The sequence below is a fragment of the Haliaeetus leucocephalus genome, unplaced genomic scaffold, assembly GCF_000737465.1.
Source record: "Haliaeetus leucocephalus isolate CR32 unplaced genomic scaffold, Haliaeetus_leucocephalus-4.0 Scaffold848, whole genome shotgun sequence".
Taxonomy (NCBI): Eukaryota; Metazoa; Chordata; class Aves; order Accipitriformes; family Accipitridae; genus Haliaeetus; species Haliaeetus leucocephalus.
Genome location: NW_010973284.1, coordinates 8,860,382 through 8,882,233, shown reverse-complemented (window position 1 = coordinate 8,882,233; position 21,852 = coordinate 8,860,382). Strand labels below are relative to the sequence as shown.

General features: G+C 49.7%; 2 protein-coding genes across 3 annotated transcripts in view; both read right to left on the bottom strand.

Annotated features, from left to right (window-relative positions):
* EIF2B3 (eukaryotic translation initiation factor 2B, subunit 3 gamma, 58kDa) overlaps nt 1–12,845 on the bottom strand; it is a 104,479-nt gene extending 91,634 nt beyond the window's left edge. For both annotated transcript variants that reach the window (XM_010582471.1, XM_010582472.1), the window contains exons 1-3: nt 12,763–12,845; nt 12,388–12,536; nt 9,578–9,717 (exon numbers count right to left, since the gene is read on the bottom strand). In XM_010582471.1, coding sequence (XP_010580773.1) covers nt 9,578–9,717; nt 12,388–12,535 — 288 coding nt within the window. In that variant the 5' untranslated portion in view covers nt 12,536; nt 12,763–12,845. The remainder of the gene's footprint in view (nt 1–9,577; nt 9,718–12,387; nt 12,537–12,762) is intronic.
* Nucleotides 12,846–13,394: 549 nt separating this feature from the next.
* LOC104841205 (E3 ubiquitin-protein ligase HECTD3-like) overlaps nt 13,395–21,852 on the bottom strand; it is an 8,855-nt gene continuing 397 nt past the window's right edge. Inside the window, exons 2-21 of the mRNA XM_010582721.1 lie at nt 21,761–21,838; nt 21,515–21,675; nt 20,846–20,947; nt 20,305–20,440; nt 19,811–19,926; nt 18,261–18,343; nt 17,846–18,011; nt 17,204–17,285; nt 16,747–16,929; nt 16,602–16,651; nt 16,413–16,477; nt 16,034–16,137; nt 15,650–15,769; nt 15,432–15,521; nt 15,134–15,340; nt 14,733–14,862; nt 14,189–14,263; nt 13,833–13,914; nt 13,654–13,725; nt 13,395–13,479 (exon numbers count right to left, since the gene is read on the bottom strand). Of these exons, the coding sequence (XP_010581023.1) occupies nt 13,395–13,479; nt 13,654–13,725; nt 13,833–13,914; nt 14,189–14,263; nt 14,733–14,862; nt 15,134–15,340; nt 15,432–15,521; nt 15,650–15,769; nt 16,034–16,137; nt 16,413–16,477; nt 16,602–16,651; nt 16,747–16,929; nt 17,204–17,285; nt 17,846–18,011; nt 18,261–18,343; nt 19,811–19,926; nt 20,305–20,440; nt 20,846–20,947; nt 21,515–21,675; nt 21,761–21,838 (2,187 nt within the window). The remainder of the gene's footprint in view (nt 13,480–13,653; nt 13,726–13,832; nt 13,915–14,188; nt 14,264–14,732; nt 14,863–15,133; nt 15,341–15,431; nt 15,522–15,649; nt 15,770–16,033; nt 16,138–16,412; nt 16,478–16,601; nt 16,652–16,746; nt 16,930–17,203; nt 17,286–17,845; nt 18,012–18,260; nt 18,344–19,810; nt 19,927–20,304; nt 20,441–20,845; nt 20,948–21,514; nt 21,676–21,760; nt 21,839–21,852) is intronic.

The window sequence follows — 21,852 nt, the reverse complement described above, 5'->3', positions numbered from 1 at the left end:
AGTCTCATAAGGAAAGGCCAAGGACATTGGAAATTACAAGCAAAAAAATTATTAAAACATCAGACCAGATGCTGACTTAATATCATTGAGGAACACAAAACGGAGCCCTACACAACTCCTCCTGCTCCGTGGAGTCCAGGGTGGCACGGACATCAGTGATGCCTTCACACTGCCCTTCGTGTCCTCACCCAGGCATGGGTGACAGTTACATCTTCAGGGCTCATACATGGCACAAGGCTTTGCCCTCACCACTGACAGCACCAAGGAAAAATGGCAGCTGGAGGACACTAACTTTTTTCCCCACATTCTTAAAATCTCTCTCTTTGGAAGCAAGAGGTACAAATTCACTTCACACAGACTTTTCACTTCTTTGAACATTCATCACAGAACAATTTTTGAAAACTAGAAACTTGAGTTTGACTTATTAATGTAAAACATTTTCTATGCCTGATAAAATGAGCTGATAATAAAGGACATCTAACTCTTCTTTGCCTGCATGTGTCCATGAAAGTCTTGTTAAGGACAAAAAGTGCAAATAGTTTTTTGAGATTACCTTTACTAAAGCAGTAATTTTCCATCAGCACACAGCACACTAAGTTACTGACACAAGAAGACTGTATATACTTTAAATAGGGAAAATGAAGGATGATTTCCAAATACGATGACTAACTTCTATTTACTATCAAAAAATGAAAACTAGTAGTAGCTCATAATAACAGGAGAAGATTTCTACCAGGATGCTTTTAAACAAATTAGTTCAGCTATATACATGTGCAAAGAGCTTACTACATCTGCAGCTAGAATAGGCTGAATTTGTGTAATTCATCGGAAACCACATAGGGTCTAAATGAAAACATATACTGTAATACAGGACAAATGCTGACAATTAACTTCTACAGGGAAACAAGAGGTATTGGTTAAAATAATGAGCACAGGCCTCAAGTTGCCAGGAGCATGAAAAGGATAAAGACATGCAGTGGGAGATGCAACGATTAAAACTGACAGGCATCTCAGGAGTGTCAATGACTCTTCTTGCAAAACACCTAAGGTTTTGCCGCTGTGTGTGATGGAAGGCAGCCTCTTTAGCCAACAATATGCAGAAAAGCAAATGCCCTAATAACCATTCTTGATCCTAACCTTCAGAGCTAATTGCCTCATTCAAACTTCTGGTGTTTTAGCCCTGATCCATAGTAAACCCTGGCAGCAAAATAATTAATTTAATTAGCTACATTCTTCTAAAGCTGAGTAACTTAAAAAAAAAAAAAGGGCAAACCCCCCCCCCAACAACTGTTGAATTCTCTAACTCTTACCCTGCCAGGAAAAATAAAGATCAGAGCAAAGTCCTGAACACATTCATCAAGCACACAGTCAGGCAGCGCTATATCATTCCCCCCAGCAACATCGCCAGCCTGAGCACCTGCCAGTATAGCTGCTTTCTACTAAGACAATCAGCTGTGCTTTGGGAATGGGACTTGGGCATGCGATCCGTAATAAATTTTGCCTAGTGCCTCAGTGGTGGCAGCTTTCAATCAGAGGCAGAGAAGGAAACAAGATGCTACATACCCTGCGAGCTGCCATCTCATACATCTGCTTTCCCCACACAGCACTAACAACATTGTAAAAGGCAGAATCAGAAAAAACAGCAAGACAGCGACTTTTATTTGCATTTTAGACACTCAAGAGTATTTTCTGTCAGGTCTGCTGGAAAAAACTGATGACATTTTTTTTACTATTTCAAAATAGATTAACAGAATATTTAGTTAAGTCTTGCTCATATATAGAGAAAGAGAGAGAGACCTTGTCTCTTACAAATGAATTTCATTTGGTTTTTTTAATTTCCACTGACAGTACAAAAAATACATAACTATATATTATGGGGACTGAAGTTTTTCTTTCCATGCTCACCAAACTCTGCTCAGCTGTACCAAAAGGATTCAGATTCCACCTTCCAGCCGTTACAGCAAGCTTACTTACATCATGTGTTTGGAAAGGAGATTTTTCAACAGAGGAAGTGAAGCGCTTAGCCATGCCGTCCAAGACTCCACGGATCAGTGACCCTCAGCAGCATACAGACCACCACCGTGACATCACACTTTCCACAACATGGCTCCCAAAGATGCACATACCAAGAGAATCTGGAGTTTCAATCTTTGTTTATTTGTTCAGAGAAAGTTGGTTTTTCTTCTTCTTTTTGGTAGCTTTTTAGGGTTTGTTTTGCTTTTTAAGAGCCATATTACTTTCAAATCTTACTTTGTTAAACTGAGAAAACCAGGTGGACCACCTGAGATGAAACATTTCACACGCAAACACTCACCAGTGATAGCAGCAGAAGACATGCTGATTAATTCACACCATATTAGTCAGGGCTTCCATTAACACAACTAAGGGCTCATCAAGGAAGGAAAATGTGAAATTGTTCCATTGCTGTTACTCTGCTGGAACGCCACATTTTAATCACTGGCTGGAGTATAGTTGAGTGACACAAGGGAGAGAAATGCTTAACAGAAGATGAAAATAATATAGACTCAGTGAAGACAAATGCTTGATCCAGGCACACCCACTCCACCTCCTGCTTCAGCCCGAAACACAGATTCATGATTTAACCAGGTTTCTCAACCTGCTGCCTGGAGAGGCCCCAGCCTGGGAGGTGGCGCCAGACAGCAGCTGCATGGGTCTGGTAAAATTTGGCACAGGAAACAAAATGGTCAAATATTAGAGATGCCTAAATTTCAGAGGAACTCATTTGTAAACTACAGTGACACCCCCCACCTTTTTTTTTTTTCCCCCCATCAAAAATAATCTACAACCCACAAAAAGGTCTGCAGCAGTTTGATGAATGGTACAAGCAGAAAGTCACAGAAACACAGTTCTCAAAGGGGCTCCCTGAGTCAGAGTTTAGCCTCCTGCCATTCCAGGTATCACATTACTTAGTTTATTTTTAAAAACACTAACCAACAAACAAACAAACAAAAAAAACCACAACAAAAAAACAGCTTCTCACCCTAGTATAAAGTTAGGGGATTTTTGTCTCAATTACTCCTTCTGGAAGACTGTTGCACAATCCTATTCTGCTCTGATTAAAACCTTTCTGTAATTTTCAGCCTATGTTTTCTCATAGCAAATTTAAACCCAATTATATCCCACTCTGAATATCTTATCTCCTTTTCTAGTGTTTGTTCCACATTTGATGCATTTGAGTTCCACATTTGTGCAGTATTCCAGGCAAAAAATCTTTCCATTGCCTTAAGCAATAGTATTAATTTCTCATCTCTACCATAAAAAATACTTTACCTGATACTTTCTAGTCTTACGTTTACCTTTCCTTCCTCCATCAGCATGGCTGCTCACCACCACCCCATGTCAACTAGTACATTCTGAGACATTGCAATTTACTCTTGGGCTCCTAGCTCCTATTACAATTTCTTGTTACTAATCCCCAAAATCATGAGTCCTGTGTTACCAACCAAAGCTTGACACTATTGCTGCGCTATAACATGGCAGGTCATGGCACATATATTTCGCACTGGTCCTGTGAATCATCCAAAGGACATCTACTAAACTGCAAGAGAAGGCCTTTAAGTATGGTAGTAGAAGTCAAATAAATGAGGACATAAATCTGGACTGAAGAAATCACAGAGCAACATACTGGAGGTAATAACCACACTAAAAAGCCCCAGTAGACATACCAGAAGACTTCACATTATGACTTGAAAAAAGCGTGTCCACTAACACCAGCTACAGAGGAAAAGCCTCCCTAAGTGAGCCAGGGGATTTCATTACATAAAATTTCTAGAGACATCAAAGTAAGTTAACTTTTAAAAAGGCAGTCTACTGCCCACAATTGGGGGGGGGGAATCACCACTGAAAGACAAGCTGCCTACAAAACAAAACTGCATAATCTCCTACCACAGCATGCAGTGGACAGCACTTGCACCTCTTCTCTTGCTAGAAAGCATGTATCACCACTGAAACTGTCAAGACTCCTACCAATTTCCCTGTTATTCAGATTGAACTCATCTAAGTGCTCCAGCTAGTGCTGCTTACCAATGAAAACCAGAAACAAGGACTAGTGAGAGTTATTGAGGAGAAAGCAATTTTAAAAAAAGAAAACCCACACTTCTTACAGAGACACCCCCCCTTCCACACTACTCCAGGCAGTTAGCAAGCTTTGAATGCTAAATAAAAATAAATAAAAACAGGAACACATAAATTATCAAATTACACCTTAGCACCTGCTCTGTCACACCTGTAACATCATCCTTAATTTACAGCAGCATGCTAAACATAACTGTTTTACTAAAAATGCCAAACACTGATCTCATTTAAAAAACCCTTAATCTTGAAGCACCATCAGTGAGGAAAATTGAAGACAAATCCAGAGCAAGTTTAGTGTTTTCTCATCATCTGTGGAAGAGGTACTCAGTTGTTTATGCTAGATTAAGCCATCCTTACATCCAAATTGTTTGCTCATTTGTCCCTAATGAAAGTTTACCCTTTAGAGAATCTGACTCTTAAGAAAGCAAATTACTTCTTCCCCCTTACAAATAAATTCTACAGGCTCCTTAGCAAAGCATGCAAAGGCTATGTGCCTCCCATGCCAGTAATGGACGAAACAGTGACCAGTAACAGCCTGAGCGATGAAGTAGGAAAGATATCTTAAGAGAGTAGAATCAGAAAGGGACAGGAGAAAAAAAAAAAAGATGTGGAAAATGAGATTTCACGAAGGAGAGAGTTTGATTTACATTTCATACAGAAATAATTTTTTACACCTATGCTAACTAATATTTTTTTATTTAAGCACTCCCTGACAGGTCAAGAATATTCTTTAATGCAAATAATAGATTAAGACAATAGCAACATGGTTCCAACCAAAGCAGGAGACTAAAACATATGCCCTTCAGAGACAAAGAAAAGCATAGATTCTGCCCTAAAGAGCTCACAGTCTGCTTTTACTAACATACATTGGATGAGGTGGTATTTACCTATTACAGACTTCGAGAGAGCTGACTTTGTTATTTAATCTATAAAAATCATTTTCTGAAGTTTCAAAGTAATTACTGACAGCGATTCTTGAAAACAGACATGAACATACAGCAATATTTTAGAAGTTTGACATAAAGATACTGGATTGAATAAATTGCACAAGAGTACTGCTTTAACAGATTTGGAACCTAAGGACATAACTGCTTGATTCGTTACTTCTTACAATCCATCAAAGTTGCTTTGTTTATCATAGCTCTTTGTTGTCTTCAAGAGATTTAGTGAAAGGTTTTTTCCACTACTTTGCACAGCTTTTCAAATGCTGACAGGCACACAGCTGAAGAAATCCATGGTAGTGCCTCTTTTTGTGTCCTGTAAGTCTTGCTGGACCTGTCTCACTTCCATGCTGCAGGTAAGGCTATAACTCAAAAAGCACTGAAGTTTTCACAAAGTAAATCACTTCAGAATTACTCTAGTATAATTGCATATGTGAACAATTGAAAGAAAACTGAAGTTAGAAGGCATTTTAAATAAATAAAATTGATGTTCCTATAGGAATTTACTCAGCTACAGAAGCAGACCGTCATCTTCCAAAATACATTAAATTCCTCTATATACCCGCTCTTGCCAAGGCCCCAACCAGAACAGGAGAGCTCTCTTTGCTCTTCATGACCAGGGAAGGTCACCCACCCAAACCTAAAGGCATGGAAGGCTGGCTTGTTTTTCTGTTTAGGCTAGATCATGAGGTGACAGAGATCTGTCTCATCAGCATAGATCACCAGGTGATAGAGACCTGTAAGCAGCCTTATGGTGGTAAAGCTGCAGTTTGAACTAGAGCACTATTATACCATCAACTGTGAGTCTACATAGTCTATGTTCTACCATTTCCAATCCTATATATAAATGAGAAAAGAATTAAGCCTTTGCAGCTTCACTTTTATTTTCATAATTTGAAAAGCCATTCATTATCAGTCCTACAAAAGATGAGAAAAAAACTAGGAACTTAAAGGGCCAAAAGAATAAAACTGACAGTGATATTAAAAGTGTATAAAAAAACCCCAAAAGACTGGACATTAAAATGATAGCCATGGAAACTGCCATAAGGCACAGACTATAGAAGAATGCTGAAACCAACAGTGTTCTAAGGAAATGCTGGGATTATCCACAGGAGAGCAATTAAAGGATCTGATCAATAGTTATCACAAAGTCCTTAAACAAATTGTTTTCATATCCCTGTATAAAACAAAACATTTAAGAAATAAATGAGTAACTCCCATACCCGCTTTTTGACAATATCATTTTAAGTGCTGGACTTAGTGCAAAACATTGATGTGTTATATTACCCAATCAAAAAATAGTACGAACACAGGCAAAAAAAAAAAAAAAAAAATTCCCTACCAGTTTCTACTCCATAAATTGCAAAATGATTTTTCAGTTACTTACATTTAGACTGACACGTTCCCAAACTGAAGACCTTTTTAAAGTCATAATCTAGCACACACTGAAAAAACCACAACACTCACCATTTAGAAACTGGACTACAGCTCTACTGAATTTTCTGTTTCAGTAGTTTCCATTTAAAACAGCTTCAACTTGTGTTTAATCTTTTGTCCTGCTGGCTTTTTCAGGGTGGGGAAACAGAGTATGCAATCTGCACACAGTGTAGAAAGATGATCTTATGCACAAAACCATGAGAGATTTGAGACCAATGTCCAGTTCCCAGTACTGTTACAAATCTCTTCAATGATCCTAGGTAAATTACTTCACCTCATTAAGCCTCGGTTCTCAGTTGTAGAGTTGTGACTAGTTAATGGTGTTAGCTATTCAGACCCCAGAATTGAATGTTTAAATAAAAACAAACAAAACAACCCACCACACATGTCAATTAAAGAACTACCAGTAAAGAACAGGCCAGACTGACACCCAGGCCTAGGAACCCAGAAAATAGAACTTATGGGACCAAGTTCTCTGTTGTTCATTACTTCTCAGGCAGGTGCCTTTAGGAATCAAGTTCAGCATATCATCTTCATTGTGGAAGGATCCAAGAAAAGGATACATTCAGACTTGTAATGAACATAAAAACCCTAATGAAGCTGCTACCTTGTCAATCAGGTGTAAGCTGAGACAGCCAAAAATAACAGGAAGAGTTCCAATAGAGCAAAGAGCACACATCTACTATATCAACTCTTGAAGTAAAGATGTCAAAAAAAATCCTCTGTGTGTATAGTGGGCAAAACAGCAAGCAAAAACTTGAACAGGCTTCCTTTGCTCTCACGAACTTCTGAAAGTAAGACTGGTGGAGTCAACTGGTTGTTACTGTGAACCAAGATAGTCTTACCTGCCCCCAAAAATGCCAGCACCAAAAAGCAATAAAACAACAATGCAAGCTACCTTCCCTCAGCCCTTACAGGCTTTGCACGTATGTATTCTCATGCTACTACTGACTGCAATTCTGTAAATCTGATCTTGACATCTAATCTTTAAAGTATCAAGCTTCATTAACCAAGGTGCAACACAACAAAAAGCCCTGCAACTGCCAGCACAGCAAGCAGCAATGCTGGTGGAACTCCCTCAGACAAATGCTAGAAAAGGGAGCAAGTCATGAGATTTTATGCTTTAGAGTGGTCCAGCATTTATGCACATCTCAGAATTTGTGATCAGCATTTCAGCTACATACTTCTTACTGCGCATTTATAATCTTGGCTTTACTCCCTATCACTTGCGTTGCACACAAGCAAGTTGTCTATACTGTACCATGTTACGTCGTTTTTATTGAGCACACTTGGTCTTCTGTCTGTGGGCAATTTGTGACAACTAAGTTTCAGCAACCAGTTTAAACTTCTCATCAGACTTTTGGCATGGGTTACAAAAAGCCTGCCAGCAAACTATGGCCACAAGCAGCAGTTGTTTTCACCAGGGAAACTCATTCTTCAGCAAGATCCCTCTCCCGCTACACCAGACACAGCCAACATACAGCAGCTTTTCAGCCACCTCTACTGTATAGTTCTCCCACCTGTATCAGACAGAAGAGGGTATACCCTGTAAAAGGTGTATCAGTGGTATGCATTTACTAGAGGAATAACTCCAAAATACACAGTACAGCAATCTGCTCAAGAACTTAGTATAGGCTTATTTCAAGTAAGAGACCACTTCGTCCTGTCCGGCCAGACAAGCAAGACATGGAATAAAAAGGGCAGAAGCAGTTGCTGCTGTTCTTACACAGCAGTTGACTGAAGAAAAGTTGTGAGGTAGTATTGAAAAACACACATCTTCTCTAAGCCTTTTTTCTGAAAAATAAACAGAAGATCCAAAACTGCTACCTCTGAAGACACAGTCTATTTTCTTACCACTACATGCTTTACTGTTGTCTCCCAGGCCTCCCCTAGGCAAACTTGCCTGGATTACCAAAAAGAGGGACATCCAGACAGCCCAACTGATCGCTCTGGTTAGGCAATAAAACTGTAAGGTCAGGGTCACAATTTGCAGTGCAGAGGTATTTCCTCACTGCATGCACATATTTAAAAAATACTGCCAGAGTTATGACAGAGCACAATTCTCCACATGACAGAAACATTCAGTTAAGTTAAACTGATTTTGTTGATTTTGGTTTCCTTTTTATATCTTCTCTTTGCCCTCTAAATTATTCTAGTCCGTGCATTAATCCCTTGCAGTATCTCTCTCCTTGTGCCTAGACACCCATATTTGCCTGGAAACTTTCATCTTGTCTCACCTGGAGTCTTTCTGTTGGGAGTACATAGCCTGTTACACTGCAGTTTATTACACTCAAAAAGAGTCTGAAGACAAAAAGACACCTCAGGACTTAAATGGTTCATTGATGTTCTGTTGCAACCTTTATTTAAACAGCCAATTTGGCTAAGGTGGCCTAACCAGACAGGGAACAAATCGGAAAGATTAAGTGTATGACAACAACAAAAACAAAATTCCATCCCAGATCACAGCAAGAGCTCCAAGCAGCATTTCTGCCTTACATGGGAGTGTTTTAATTGTGCAGCTGGAAATCAGAATTCTACAAACTGGTGTTTTTATTAGAACAGCAGCCCTTTATCACATCTGGGCACTGTTTATCAAAGAACTAACCATATGACCAAGCCAGCAAAAGCATAGGAAAAGCAGAAAACTGAAGCACAGAGCAAGTCACTTGCCTAATGGTGCAGGCAAGCCTATGGCAGGGCCAAGAACTGAACAGAAACTTCCTTATATATCAGCTAAGATGACAATGAACATTTGTGCAGAACTACTTCCCCAAAAACTATATGGACAACAGCTATCACACATCATATCAAAAATTGTATAAACAAATACAGCCCTTTAATTAACGTGTCAGAAAGCTAACACTAAGAAACAGCCAGTGGCCAGCCTGAATCTGCTCCAGCCTTCCTAGCTGTCAGTTCTAGTCATTTAGAGTCTTTGTTTGAGTTCCCCCATGAGGTGACCTTTACAAAATTCAGCTCTTCTGAAGATCAGGAAATTCAGTTACCTGCAATATCATTACATGGGACAGCTCTTAAAGCACAATAAAAAAAGTATTATTATAAACAAATGTCTTCCAGTCAAGTTCAATAGAAGGCAGTAATACCTTAATTTTCTGATGAATATGCCTCAGTGAATCTGCTGTACCCATGTCCATGTTGTCACTGATGCACACAAAATCCAGCTTCATTTTTGTGTCCAAGTTTAACATCTTTTGGATTTCCTTCCTTGTAATCACAATGACCTCTAGGACAGAGTAAAGTGGGATGAGATCAAGCAGAAGAAACAAAAAAACATCACAAATAGGATACACTCACTTTTTATTTACAAAGGCTGATGGAACTGTCAAAAGGCTTGAGTAACATAACTGGGTTCTACAACGAACCAAGCTCTTTCAGCAGTAGTAACTTTTGAAGAAGAGAATTAAACTCCTAATGAATATGAAAACAATCTCTCCTGCTTTGTGTGGGTGGAGGTTGTTACTGAAAGGCACACATGCATGTGAGTGGCACAAGTTAGCAAGACAGAACAGAAACATCTTCTATCATTAGTAAGCAACTTCAACCATATGTCCTCAGACCATGAGACCCTGCACTAATGTCACCAACACTTTAGAGCTTTGTCTTTTGCCCACTCTGATCCTCTGTAATCCTCTATGGACAACACCACCAACCACAGTATTACAATACAATGGTTAAACTATTTCTCAGCACCAGCTTGGCAAGAGAGAGGAGTAGTATGTGAGCAACAAACTCATTCCATCTACAAAAGAAAAAAGGTAAATGAATATTTGAAGGATATCAACAGAGGCATGAAAGCATATTTTCCAAAATGAACAATGCAAGAACAGCAGCTCTCCAAAGAAAAGACTGAGAAAACAAAGCAGCAAGAAACCTTTTCCCCTGGCTTCAAGAACTGGAAGGAAAAAGCAACAGTCAAACCCTCAAATTAAAATATCCCACCCTCCCAAAAAAACCCCAACACCGTAACATTGTATTCCACATAGAATTTTAACAGAGAAGTATGGGAAATAATACAGCCCTCAGCCTAGGAAGCTCCTGTGGTAAGATGAAAACACACCAAGAATAAATCTGTATCGATCAAAACTGAACTCATCCTGAATCTGTTAACAGAAAAGAGGAAGGAACTGTAAACATGAGAATTGTGCGGCAGTTTGGTACCAGAGGTATGGGAGGGCTCCTCTCCCACTCCCATAGTGGATGCCAACCTGGATTCAAAACAGGCTGAAGAACCTGGAGAAAGGGATTGAAAGCACACCTTGAATTAGGGAAAGAAGTAACCAATGGAGAAGGAACTAGTGTCAGGTGGAAGTTGTAAGCCCACACAGTTCAGTGTAAATCTGGTGGGCTGGACAAAGGTCTCCTAAATATCAGGAGAGATGAAGCACTTGCAGTTAGGACAAAAGGGATGCAGTGAATCAGCCTGTGGAACACACCTACTTACTAACATAAGCAAGTATGAGGCACTGAAGCCTCATGTCATACTTAATAAAAATTATGATCCAGGGAGAGAATTCATGCCACTGGAGTATTAACACAGAAACGTACAGCTTGGTTGGGGGCAGAAGCAAGAGAGGAGCGGGAAGGTGGCAGCTTGCTTACTGAAGCTGCATATACAACCCTGCACGTCCAAATTTTTGTAGAGGATAGACAAGTTGAAGAGCTATGCATGAGAAAGGAGAAAGATCTGACACCACCTACTAGTGGTCAAGAGCATCAAGTGGAAATGGTTATTTCTGAATAGTTAAAGAGCCACACAAAGCACAATATTGGTTACAGAGAAGCTTTTAGCTACCCATATATCCATATCACAGGATAAGAGTATGATCCTAGCAAAAAAGAGACAGGAAAACAGTCAAAGAAAATGGACATTCAGAAAGCAGATTTCAACAAACAACAGGCAAAAAACAATTCCAAGGGAAAAAAGTTCTTAAGGATTTCTTAATGAAACAAAATTAAGGCAGTCTTTCTTTTGTTCCTTCACACTGAAATAGTAAGAGGCTAACATGAATAATCATGAGCTGATCTTTACAACTTCACAGAAAAATGCTGCAGTCGGGAAAAAAGCCACAGTGTCAGGATGGACTACAGATTAATCGCACAGTCACGCAGGAGAAGCAAAACCAGAGAAGCAGAAAGGCAAAGGACAAATACAAATGTGAAAAAAGAGAAACACGAAAGGTGTCAGGAAGAAGTTTTACAAGAAGCAGGGGGAACATCACAGAAAGATTTTGTCCACCGCTCAAAAGGTAAACAAAACCCTAAACCCAGAAAATACTAAAGAATCTCACCATGTACTAAATACGATTTTTAGCCCTCCCATGAAACAAGGCCCAGAGGTGAGCATTACAAGTCTGCCTCTCCCCCCTGCCCTGCTCTGTCCAAACCCCAGCACTTGGCTCCACGCTGCAACAAGGACTAAATGCCTCAGACAGAGCAAGTAACCCTGAAATTCAGGCCAGGCTGAAACAACAAACCAAGAGATATCCCAGGAGAGCTAACACAGTTTTCAAGCTACTCTCATTAATAATTCAGAAAAAGAAATGAGCAAGAGACTCCGGGTTAACAACACTAGGAAAGACATCAAAGTTGGGAAAAGCATAGAGACCGGAAAAGCCTTGGTGAGGGGAGAAGAGGGGGGAAGGGGGCGCTGGCACAGGAGGCACAGCCTAGAGCAAAGGAAGGGATGTGACATGGGCCAACGGCACAGCTGCAGTGCACTGAAGATGAGATCTCCTGCTACGGCACCTGCCCCAATCAACAGGGCACCTGCGACAAGACATTAGAACAAGAGAGGGCGACAAACGGGAGTGGCGGAGGTGACCACGGGAAGCCTGAGGAGGTCAAAGTAAGCACGTCGTCTCCACTCCCACACCAAGACACCGTCGTGCCTCACCTTCGAAGCCGGCGCGCTCCAGGAGGTTCAGCGGGTACCAGAGCAGGGGCCGGTTGCCCACCGGGAGCAGCGGCTTCGGGATGCTGGAGGTCAGGTCCGTCATACGAGAACCGCCTCCCGCCGCCATCACCACGGCCTGGAACTCCATGCTGCAGAGGGAGCACAGGGGCAGGGCCTCACTCAACCACAGCAGAACCGGGCAGGCCGGGGCCGGGACAGGCCGAGCCGAGCCGGGCCTGGCTAAGACCAGTTCGGTTCAACCTGGCCCAACTTTAGGCGCCAGCGCTTCTCGGAGGCGTGCGCCGCCTCCCCGCCTCCCCCGCGCCCCTCACAGCCCGTGCGGAGGCGCCGGGCCTCCCCCCGCCTCGCCGTTACCTCCGCTCTGGCGGCCGCCGGCTCCCAGCACCTCACTGACAGGACAGGAATGGCGGCGCCGGCGCCCACTGCGCGTGCGCGCGGGGAAGAGCCGAGCGGGTCGATCGCGGACAGCGGCGGTAGAAGACCGATAGGCTCGATCCGCCTTCCTCGCTTTGCTGCCATCGGCTCCTCCCGGCCAGGGCAGCGAGAGGAACACCGAGGGAAGGATCCCGGGCTGCGGAGCGCCGAGTCATAGCTCCTTACCCAGCAGCGGGAGGGGCTCGGCGGCACAGCGCCCCCAGGCGGCCGGAGGTGGCGCTGCAGGCTGCGGGGTGCGTTGCGGGGTGGGGGGGGCACTCTGCGGCTGCGCTCCCCACGCACACCGTGTCCAGGGAGGGGACAGGACCCACGTACACGCCACGCTCTCCACCCCGTGCCGGCGCAGCACCCAGCAGACAGTGCCATGCTGCCCCCTCCCCACACCCCCCCAGTTGCAACACTGACCACATATGGCCCAGTCAGAGCCCTGGAGTAGCACGGACACTAACAGGACCTGGGGCAGGATGGCAGGATCCGGCCCTGCCGTTTTATTAAAGCCGGTGTTCCTGGGGCAGGCGGCTCCCATGGCATGGGGTGCCTGGGGGGGGGCCTCATTCATCCCAGGGGTTCCTGTCGGTGTCGATGGACATGCAGTTGTACACGGCGTATCGCAGCAGCTCCTCACAGGCCTTGGCCCTGGTGTGGGGGGGAACGCTGGGTCACGGCTGGGATGGGCACCGAGACCCTCATGCTCCCCCCACCCCATCACCCACCCAGACATCCCCCAGGGGAGGACCTAGGTAGGCTGGAGGGGGACCCCAGTGCCATCCCCAGGGAGGGGTGAGCATCCCTGTCCCCAGCTCGACTTACGAGGAATAGTTGGGCAAGTAGAAGCTGCAGGAGCACGTGGAGGCCTGTGGCATCAGGTCCAACGCGTTCAAGCTTAGGAGAGAGGAGAAAGAGTCAGACCCTGGCAAGGTGCAGGGACCTCACACCACGCAGGAAACCAGCATGGCGCAGGGACCCCAGCCCAGGCAGGACGGACTCACTTCTCCCTTTCTGGGTAGACAGTGATCTGAACTGGGAGGCGGCTCCGGCCAGTGACGAACTTGAGGAAGCGGCTGAGATCCTCTGAGGGGAAGGACAGGGCTCAGATCTCAGCAACAGGGACAGGACCATCCCAGTCACTGCTGTCAGGGCAGGGTCTGCCCTTGCAAAAGCATCCCGGGAGCACAGGGCAAACCTAAGCGATGTTCTCAGCACCCTGGGAAGGGCCAGGCGGGATGACCCCAGCTGACTCCCAGGGAAGCACCTGGTGAGCATCCCAGGGGCGCAGGGCAGTGGGTACCCTGGCCCACCCCACTGCACATGAAGAGCAGGGAAAGGAAGGCTTAGGGTCGCTCACCACTGGTGAAGTTATCGAGCGCCTCCAAGAAGTTCTGGATACGGGTGTCATCAGAGGGAAAGTCCTCAAACGTGACTGCGATGAAAAATGTGCAACAGCTTCGTTAGAAACTCCCAGCAAAGCAAATTAACATGGGACATGTCCATCTTGCCCTTCTGTTGAGAGACCAGAGCAGAGGCAGGAGAGGAGGAGACCCTCTGCTATCAGTGAGCCCCTGAGAGCCCCCGGCACCTCTGAGCAGGGCCAGCATCCTGCACAAAGGCAAGTGGAGAAATGGGGGTCCACGTTTGCAGGTTGGCCATTCACCTCCGCCCACAGCGGCTGAAGACCAGAGGGACCAGAATGGGGACCAGTGGGGTTTGCAGCTAAACCTGAAGCATCCCTATCCAGGGTCTCTCTGGCTTATCCTCCCCCAAGCTCCGAGGCACCCCACAGCCAGGGACTCAGCATGGGACAGGATGCATGTGCAGGAAGAGCATCATCAAGGGGGTCCCCTGCCCATGCAGGGGTCTGGGAACAGCTTTGGGCTGGCCCCGGCACTTACTAAACCTCCGCAGTTCAGCCACTGTGATCTCAGGGTTCCCACAGACTTTCTTCTCCAGCTGCTGCCAGGTGAGCAGGTCCAGCACAGGCTGAGGTACCACACTGAGCAACCCAGCACGCATGGCTGCGATCTTGGGGGGGCACAGGAAGGGTCCCGCATCACCATGGTGGGTCTGAGCCCAGGGCAGCCACCCAGGGCACCAGGGGCAGGGACCGCAGGACCCCAAAGGGTGTCCCCGGGGCTCATGGACATCCTGGGCATGGGATGCACGGAGGAACTGCCCAGCTGGAGCTGGTTTTGGAGACACATTTTCACAGCCACCAACCCCACAGGTACCAGGAGTGCTTGCCACAGCAGCAGGGTCCCCTTGGAGCCATGCTGGCCCTGGAGGTCAGCGTTACCTGCTCCTTGCTCTCCTCCAGCCGAGCCCTCTGCACCAGGCGGATGAACTCCTTGCGGTCCTCGTAGCACACCACGGTGCTGCTGCCATTGGGGATCAGCTCCACAACGCGCTGGTCACTCCGCACTATCGTGTAGGTCAGCTCTCTGCCAAACATGAACTCAAAGGCTTCCCTGTCCACCCCCTCCAGCACCTCTAGCAGCTTCACCTGCAACCCCAACAGGCGAAAGCCATCACGGTGGAGTCGGAGCAGCCAGGGTAGTGCACGGCACTGCCCTGCTGCCCCAAGCCCCACTCACCAGCTCTGAGTCCACGGTGGCAAAGTCCTTGCTCCAGCTGACCTCCTCCCCTGCCAGCTGCTTCCACACCAGCGCCGGCAAAGCCAGGATCTGCCAGAGGGAACAGAGACACACGTCCTCCCCGTACCCCTCCTTCACCTGAGGGCACCCCCTCTGCCCAAGACACGGCGATCCCTGCCAAGCCCCCTCGCTGGCCAGGGAGGCTCTGCCGTGCTCACCAGAAACTCCTTGCTCCTCAGGGCTGCTCCCATCAGCTGCCCGATCCACTCATACTTGGGGAAGTCCCTGCAGGAGGGGTTGGGAACGTACAAGTCCCTGGTGTCGCTGCCGCTGTTACCCTGCAGGAGAGAGGCTTAGGACCCATGGACACAGATGCGACCAGCCCAGCATGGTCCCTCCTGCAGCCTCCCTCTCCATCACCCCTCCGCCCACCTCTCCTGCCCTTTATACCCCTCCAGGAGATCTCCACCACCCGGATACAAGCACAGCCCCCCCGCCAATAGCCGTGCAAGCGTTAAGATAGGACTAACACCCCAAAAGCCCCAAGGCTCTTCTGGCTGCCCCACCCAGGGCCGGGACAGGCAGACAGCGGGGTGTCAGACCTTATTGGAGGTGCGCACGAAGAAGGGTAGGGGCACAGCAACATCGCCTGAGCTGGGACACAGCTCCTCTGAAATATCCGACAGGCTGTCCCGAAAACCGCCGCCTGCAGTGGGGGCAGAGGCTGGTTAGTGCCTGACACGCCAGGGCCAGACACTGAGCCACAGGATCTGGCCAAGCTGCCCCCCTCCCTGGGGCCAGGGCAGCACTGGTGGGCTAGGGGAGATGCAGGGACCACCCCAAGTGTGCAGAGCGGGGCTGCTTCCCGCAGAGCAGCCGGGACAGTGTGGGCACTCCGCTGCAGAAGGGGAACCACAGAGCTGCACCCCAACACAAGAAAGCCCAGGGGAGCGCCCTGGGGCAGGAGGGAAGAGCTCTCACCATTGTCAATGACGCCCTCGGTGATGAACTCGCACTCCCACCACTGGCTGTAGCTCAGGGGCCACCTGTGGGGAAGCAACAGCCCCATGCACATCCCTTCTCCAAGAGAGCCAGCAGCACCTGGCATCCCCCCCCCTACCCCCCGCTCCAAGGAGGTGACACCCCGCAAATGTGATGCTAAAGACCTACCTGTAGTCCAGGGGCTGATTGTTCTTGGAAGATCTGAGCCCTTCGTACAGCTGGAGAGGAGCAAAGTGGAAAGGGGATGAGATGCAGCGGGGGGAAGTGATGCTGAACTGGCAGGTAGCTGGCATGGGGCATGGCGTTGCCGTACCTGGGTGAAGACGGTGTTCCTGCAGCTGGGGTCCAGTGCAGGATTGCTGCGGTGCTCCCGGGCCAGGTGCCGGTTGATGTACAGCTTTGGCAGGGTGTGAGGCGGGGTGCTCTCCGAGGACTGGAGACAGTGGGTGATGAGGGCTGTGCTCTGCTTGGACAGCAGCAAGAACGGCTTCATGCTCTAGCAAGGGACAAGCAGGGATGGTTAGAGGCCTGATCCTGCCACCGTGTGCCCTCCTTCCCCCTCCCCAAGCACAGCCCATGGTGTCACAGGGAATGCTCAACTCCTCCATCCCTGCAGCAATGCCCAGCATGGCAGCTCTCAGCATGAGCCCTGGGATGGTCTGTCCTCATCGGATCAAGGGGGACATGCCACAGACCCCGGCAAAACCAGCCAAGCCCGTGACAAGATGCTCCTGCAGGCACCATCCCAGGGGACCCCGGCAGACGCTCACCCTGAGTGCATTGAAGGTGCCAACGCTGTCCTCAGAGAGGGGGATCAGGTAACACAGGACACTGTCCAGGAGCTGGACAAACCTGGAGACCAGAGAGGAGCAGCGTGAGGATGCGAGGGGGTTGGCAGACATGCAGAGCCTGATATGCCCATGGTGCTTCACTGCAGACACACCGAGCCTGGGCGCTGCACTGCCTGCATGTGGGTGTCCTCCAGCCCACGGCAGCACACCAATGGGAGCACCCAACCAGCACCCTCTGGCCAAGTGCTTTATTTTATTCCCCCCAAGAAAAAGCTGCAAATGAGGGCAGCCCAGCCCATGCTGCAGCACTGCGGCTGAATTGCTGCAGAGGGTCTCTCTGTGGGGCCAGTGCTGACCCCAGCCTAGGGCTGCCCTGCAGGCAGCAGGGTGGGGGACTCCATGTAATGCAGGTCCCCCTTGCTTTGTGCTGCCTCCATGCTCCCCAGATATTGGAAGCAGCCATGTTTGGATGGGGAGCAGCAAGCCAAAGTCCCTGCCGCACACGGGAAAGGAGCTGGCAGACTTTAAGTAAGACATGTGCAATCGCCTGCCAAAGGCCAGGGCATGGTTCTTCTCAGGGTCCAGGCTCGCTGCAGGGATGGTGCCATCCCTGTGCCATACCTCTGAATGACCACAGCCCGCCGGTACAGCACATCTCTGTTCACCCCTTCCAGGAGAGGGTAGCGCACCAGCCGGGCTGGCTGGAACATGTCAGCATTGAGGATCAGGTCCCGCTCCCAGAAGGACTTGAACTTAATCCCTCGCAGGCGGACATTGTACCCTTGGTCTGCCAAGAAAGGACAGTGATGCTGCATGTGCAGCTGCAGCTGTGCAGCCAGCAGAGCTCAGGTGCTGCAACTGGGGGCAAGGAGCCCCCAGCACCTGTGGCATCCCAAATGAAGCTCATTCCCCAGCTTTTCCTCCAACAGACCCCAAAAAGCAGCCAGTGCAGCAGGAAGAGCTGCAGGTGCCGGGACCAGCTGCAGGTTTAGGGCTGGGCTGAGCTAGCAGCCCCAGTCTGGCAGCACAGGCTCACCCCGGCACTCCAGGATGCGGATCTCCAGCACCGGCAAATGGATCTTCATGTCGCGGAGGATGCAGACATCCTGGAAGCTGTTCCTGCACACAGCGTGGAGGGAGATGGCAGAGCCACCAGGCACAGACACCAATGAGGCAGCCAGCGAGGTGTGGGCCACTCCGGTTCCCCAGCCAAGGATGTGATGTTACCCATGGTGAAAGCCCCCCCACCTCACCGGGGCTGCAGCAGGAGGGGACTGAGCAGAGAGAAGAGGCTGTCAGAGGCACAGAGACATCCTGAAGAAGATGGAAGCTCCATCCAAAGAGCCAGAAAAGAGCAAAAATTCAAAGCAGAACAGAAAGGCGAGATGGCCAAGAGCGCATCGCTGTTCCCAGGTGTCCCGGCACATCTCACAATGGAACAACTATCCTTCAAGCCAAGCTGGTCACACAAGGGTGATGTGTTTTGAAGGAAACAGGGATTTGTGGAGATGAGCTATTTGGCAAGTGATCCACTTGTGTTTCCAAAGCCTTTGACAAGGTCCCGTCAAAGAACTATGGGTGTGTGTGGGAAAACACACTGTGACTGCTCAGACGCAGTGAGGAGTTGGCTCCTGCCACCAGGAAGGAGACCTTGGTGGTCTCGCAGGTGCTTCTTCAAAGACAGATCTCACTGCTCAGCCAAAAAAAGGCAAACAGGCAAGTTTTGGGGAAGTAGAAGGAGATCTTCACACCCCTGCATAAACCCCTGCCTGCCTCAAGAAGGGTGCTGCAGAGCCAGGGCAAAGAGGGAGAGGTGGAGAACCCCAGGACTTCTCGGCTACAGCACGACAGAGATGCTCAGAAAGGTGACGGCAGCAGCATGTGTCCCCAGAGGCAAGGAGGAGGCAGAAAGACCCCCAAAGTCACCAGGCAGGGGGAAGCACGCTGCAGCCCAGCTGCTGCAGCACAGATGAGGAGCAGGAGTGGAGATGAAGGCGTGTGGCTGGCACATGGAGGCGGGGGACCACCACGCTTGTGGGGACAGATGTAGCCTGCACCCAGGGAGCCCTGACCTGCAGAGAGTCACTGTCACCGCCAGGTCACTCTGGACCAACCCCAGCCATTTCCTTAGCATCTGCTCTGGATGCAGACACAGCTTGGGAGTTTGGCCCAAGCTGGACCCAGGCTGCTTCTCGCTCATTACTCACTCATTAATTAGGACTGTTCTCAGGTGCTGCAGCCTGTTCGGTGCCCCCCCATACACAGCCACCCGCCTGGGTACATAGGAGCTGGCCTGCCCGTCCAGCATCAGCCACAGCTTCCTGGGGATGAGAAGAGCAAGGGGCAGTGTAGTCCTCCCCTCCTGAGCTGCCTGGGCACAGAGATGCCCCCAGAGATGTTCCAGGGCTGGGGGCAAGGCCATGTCCTCCTGGGGTGCATCCGGCAGCAGCTGCCCCCCACCTTAACCCAGAGCCCCCAGCTGCAGCCTGGGGAAAGCTGCATTCAGGAGGAAGATGGTGCTTTGGCCTGCACCCTGCCCATCCCTGGCACAGCCGCCGGCAGGGAGGGGACACCCTGAGGTCTCACTTGACAATGGTGCCTTTCTTCATGTTGAGCCGCACCCAGTGCTGCCCCGGTGGCCCGTTGCTCTCCCAGAAGGTGTATGTCTGGTTGTCCGTCAGATGGGCTGCGCTGCCATCCTCCTGCAAGAGTGCAGTGAATGGAGGGAGGGAGCTGAGCACCCTTGGGCACGCCGCGGCCACCCCTGGGATGGGTCCCGTGGGGCCAGAGGAGGTCAGGACCGGGCCAGCCCCTCAGTTCACTAGGCTGTGGGCAGACGGTGGCTCCCGCACAGAGCAAGCTGGGCACAGCCACAGACCCCTTGCAGTGGCCCAGAGACACAATAGCGTTTTGCTCTAGATGCCCAACTCCTGGCAGCTTTGCTAGAGCAGCAAAACCCCACCACCATCCCCTGCTCCTCACGGAGGGGACAGCCACCACTGGCTGCTCCTCCCCGCAGCTGCAGTGATGGTTGTGTGTCTCACACTGATTTTAGGCTGCGGAGGAGCCCCACTACACACCGCCTGCGAGGAGACCTCGACACTGCTGAGATGCTCCTTGGTGCAGTCCCCATACTGCAGTTCCCTCTCGCTGTGATCATACAGGAAGCGCCCCAGCTCCATGTCATGCTCGTAGCTCCAGCCCGGGGGCACAGACCTGCAGGGGGGCTCTGTGTTAATGGGACAGGGAGACCAGGCTGCACCCCAAAACTGTCCACCAGCACTGTGCAGGTGCCCCATCTCAGATTGGCCGCAGCATCTCATGGTCACCACATCAGGATGGTGTCGGGCACCTGTCCCCGCCACAGGCAGATGGCACGGCTGTATCTCACCACCACCATACCAGGTGTTTATGGCCACCCCAGCCCATTGGGAATAGCACCATGTGGTTTCTCTGATGTTCCGTGGAGCAAAGGCCATCTTTGCTTGAGCAGTGTTGAACAGTATCAATGTAAAAGGCATCTAATGGCACCCACCCTCCCCACTCCCAACCCTGAAGCCAGTCCTGGCCCCACAGGCATGTCCAGGCCCCAGCCGGCTGCCCCTCAAGGTGCTGCAGTACCACTCATACCGAAACTTCTGCACCGCGGCCTCATCCTGCTCTGCGAGTCTGGGCTTCTCTCCCAGGCGCATGGAGTAGGTCAGGTCCACCACTTGTTCCCAGCTGGAGCAGCACCGGTGGAGGAATTGCACAAGGAAAAAGACGGGTCAGTGCTCAGTGAGCGCAAGTGTTTACTGCCTTAGCCTGGAGAGGAGGCAGCAGCGGTGGGGGACGGGGGGTGACCCCCAGGGACTGCAGGAACAGCTGCGGGGGAGATGAGAGTGTCCCTGCACCCGGGTGGAGGCTGGGGCAGAGCCGGGGAATCCAGCCCCGCACACAGCCTTCCGTCGTGAAAATCAAGTATGAGCTCTCTCATCACCGCGCTACCTCCGCGACATCGCTCAGCCCAAACCCGGGTGCCTCAGGAACCCCCTGGCATCACCTTTATCCTGCGCAGGTGCTGCCGCAAGCCAACAGCATCAGCCTACGAGGGAGCACCCTCCTGCCCGCAGGAGGCTCGGCAGGCACGTGTCCCACCTGCGCTGGAGGGAGTGAGGGGGGCTGTGCTGGACGCGCCCAAGGGATTTGGGACGGTTGGGTCCACGCACGTCCTCTGTGGGCACCGGCCACACGCGCCGCCGGCGCCCGCAGCCCGGTCCCTACCCGCGGCGCGGCAGGCAGGGGCCATACCTGACCGCGGGCTTATAATCGACCCCCAGCGTTTGGTGCTGCCACTGGATCTTCTCCACGGAGTCGACCGGGACCAACTTGTCTCCTCCCTCTCCAAACCTCTGAGCCAGGAGCCAGCCCTCACCCAGGTCACGGCTGCTCCCGTACTCCTCCAGCTGCTCCTGAAAGCACACCCCGCCTCGTCACCGCCGTCGGGACCCGGCGGCCCCCGGCGGCGCGGCGGGGGCGCCTCCCCGCCGCCGTTACCTTGGTGAGCTTGACCCAGAGCCCGGCGCCGTTGCAGTACTCCTCGCCGGTGGCGCGGAGGCAGCCGCCCTTCCGCACCTCGATGGTGGCCC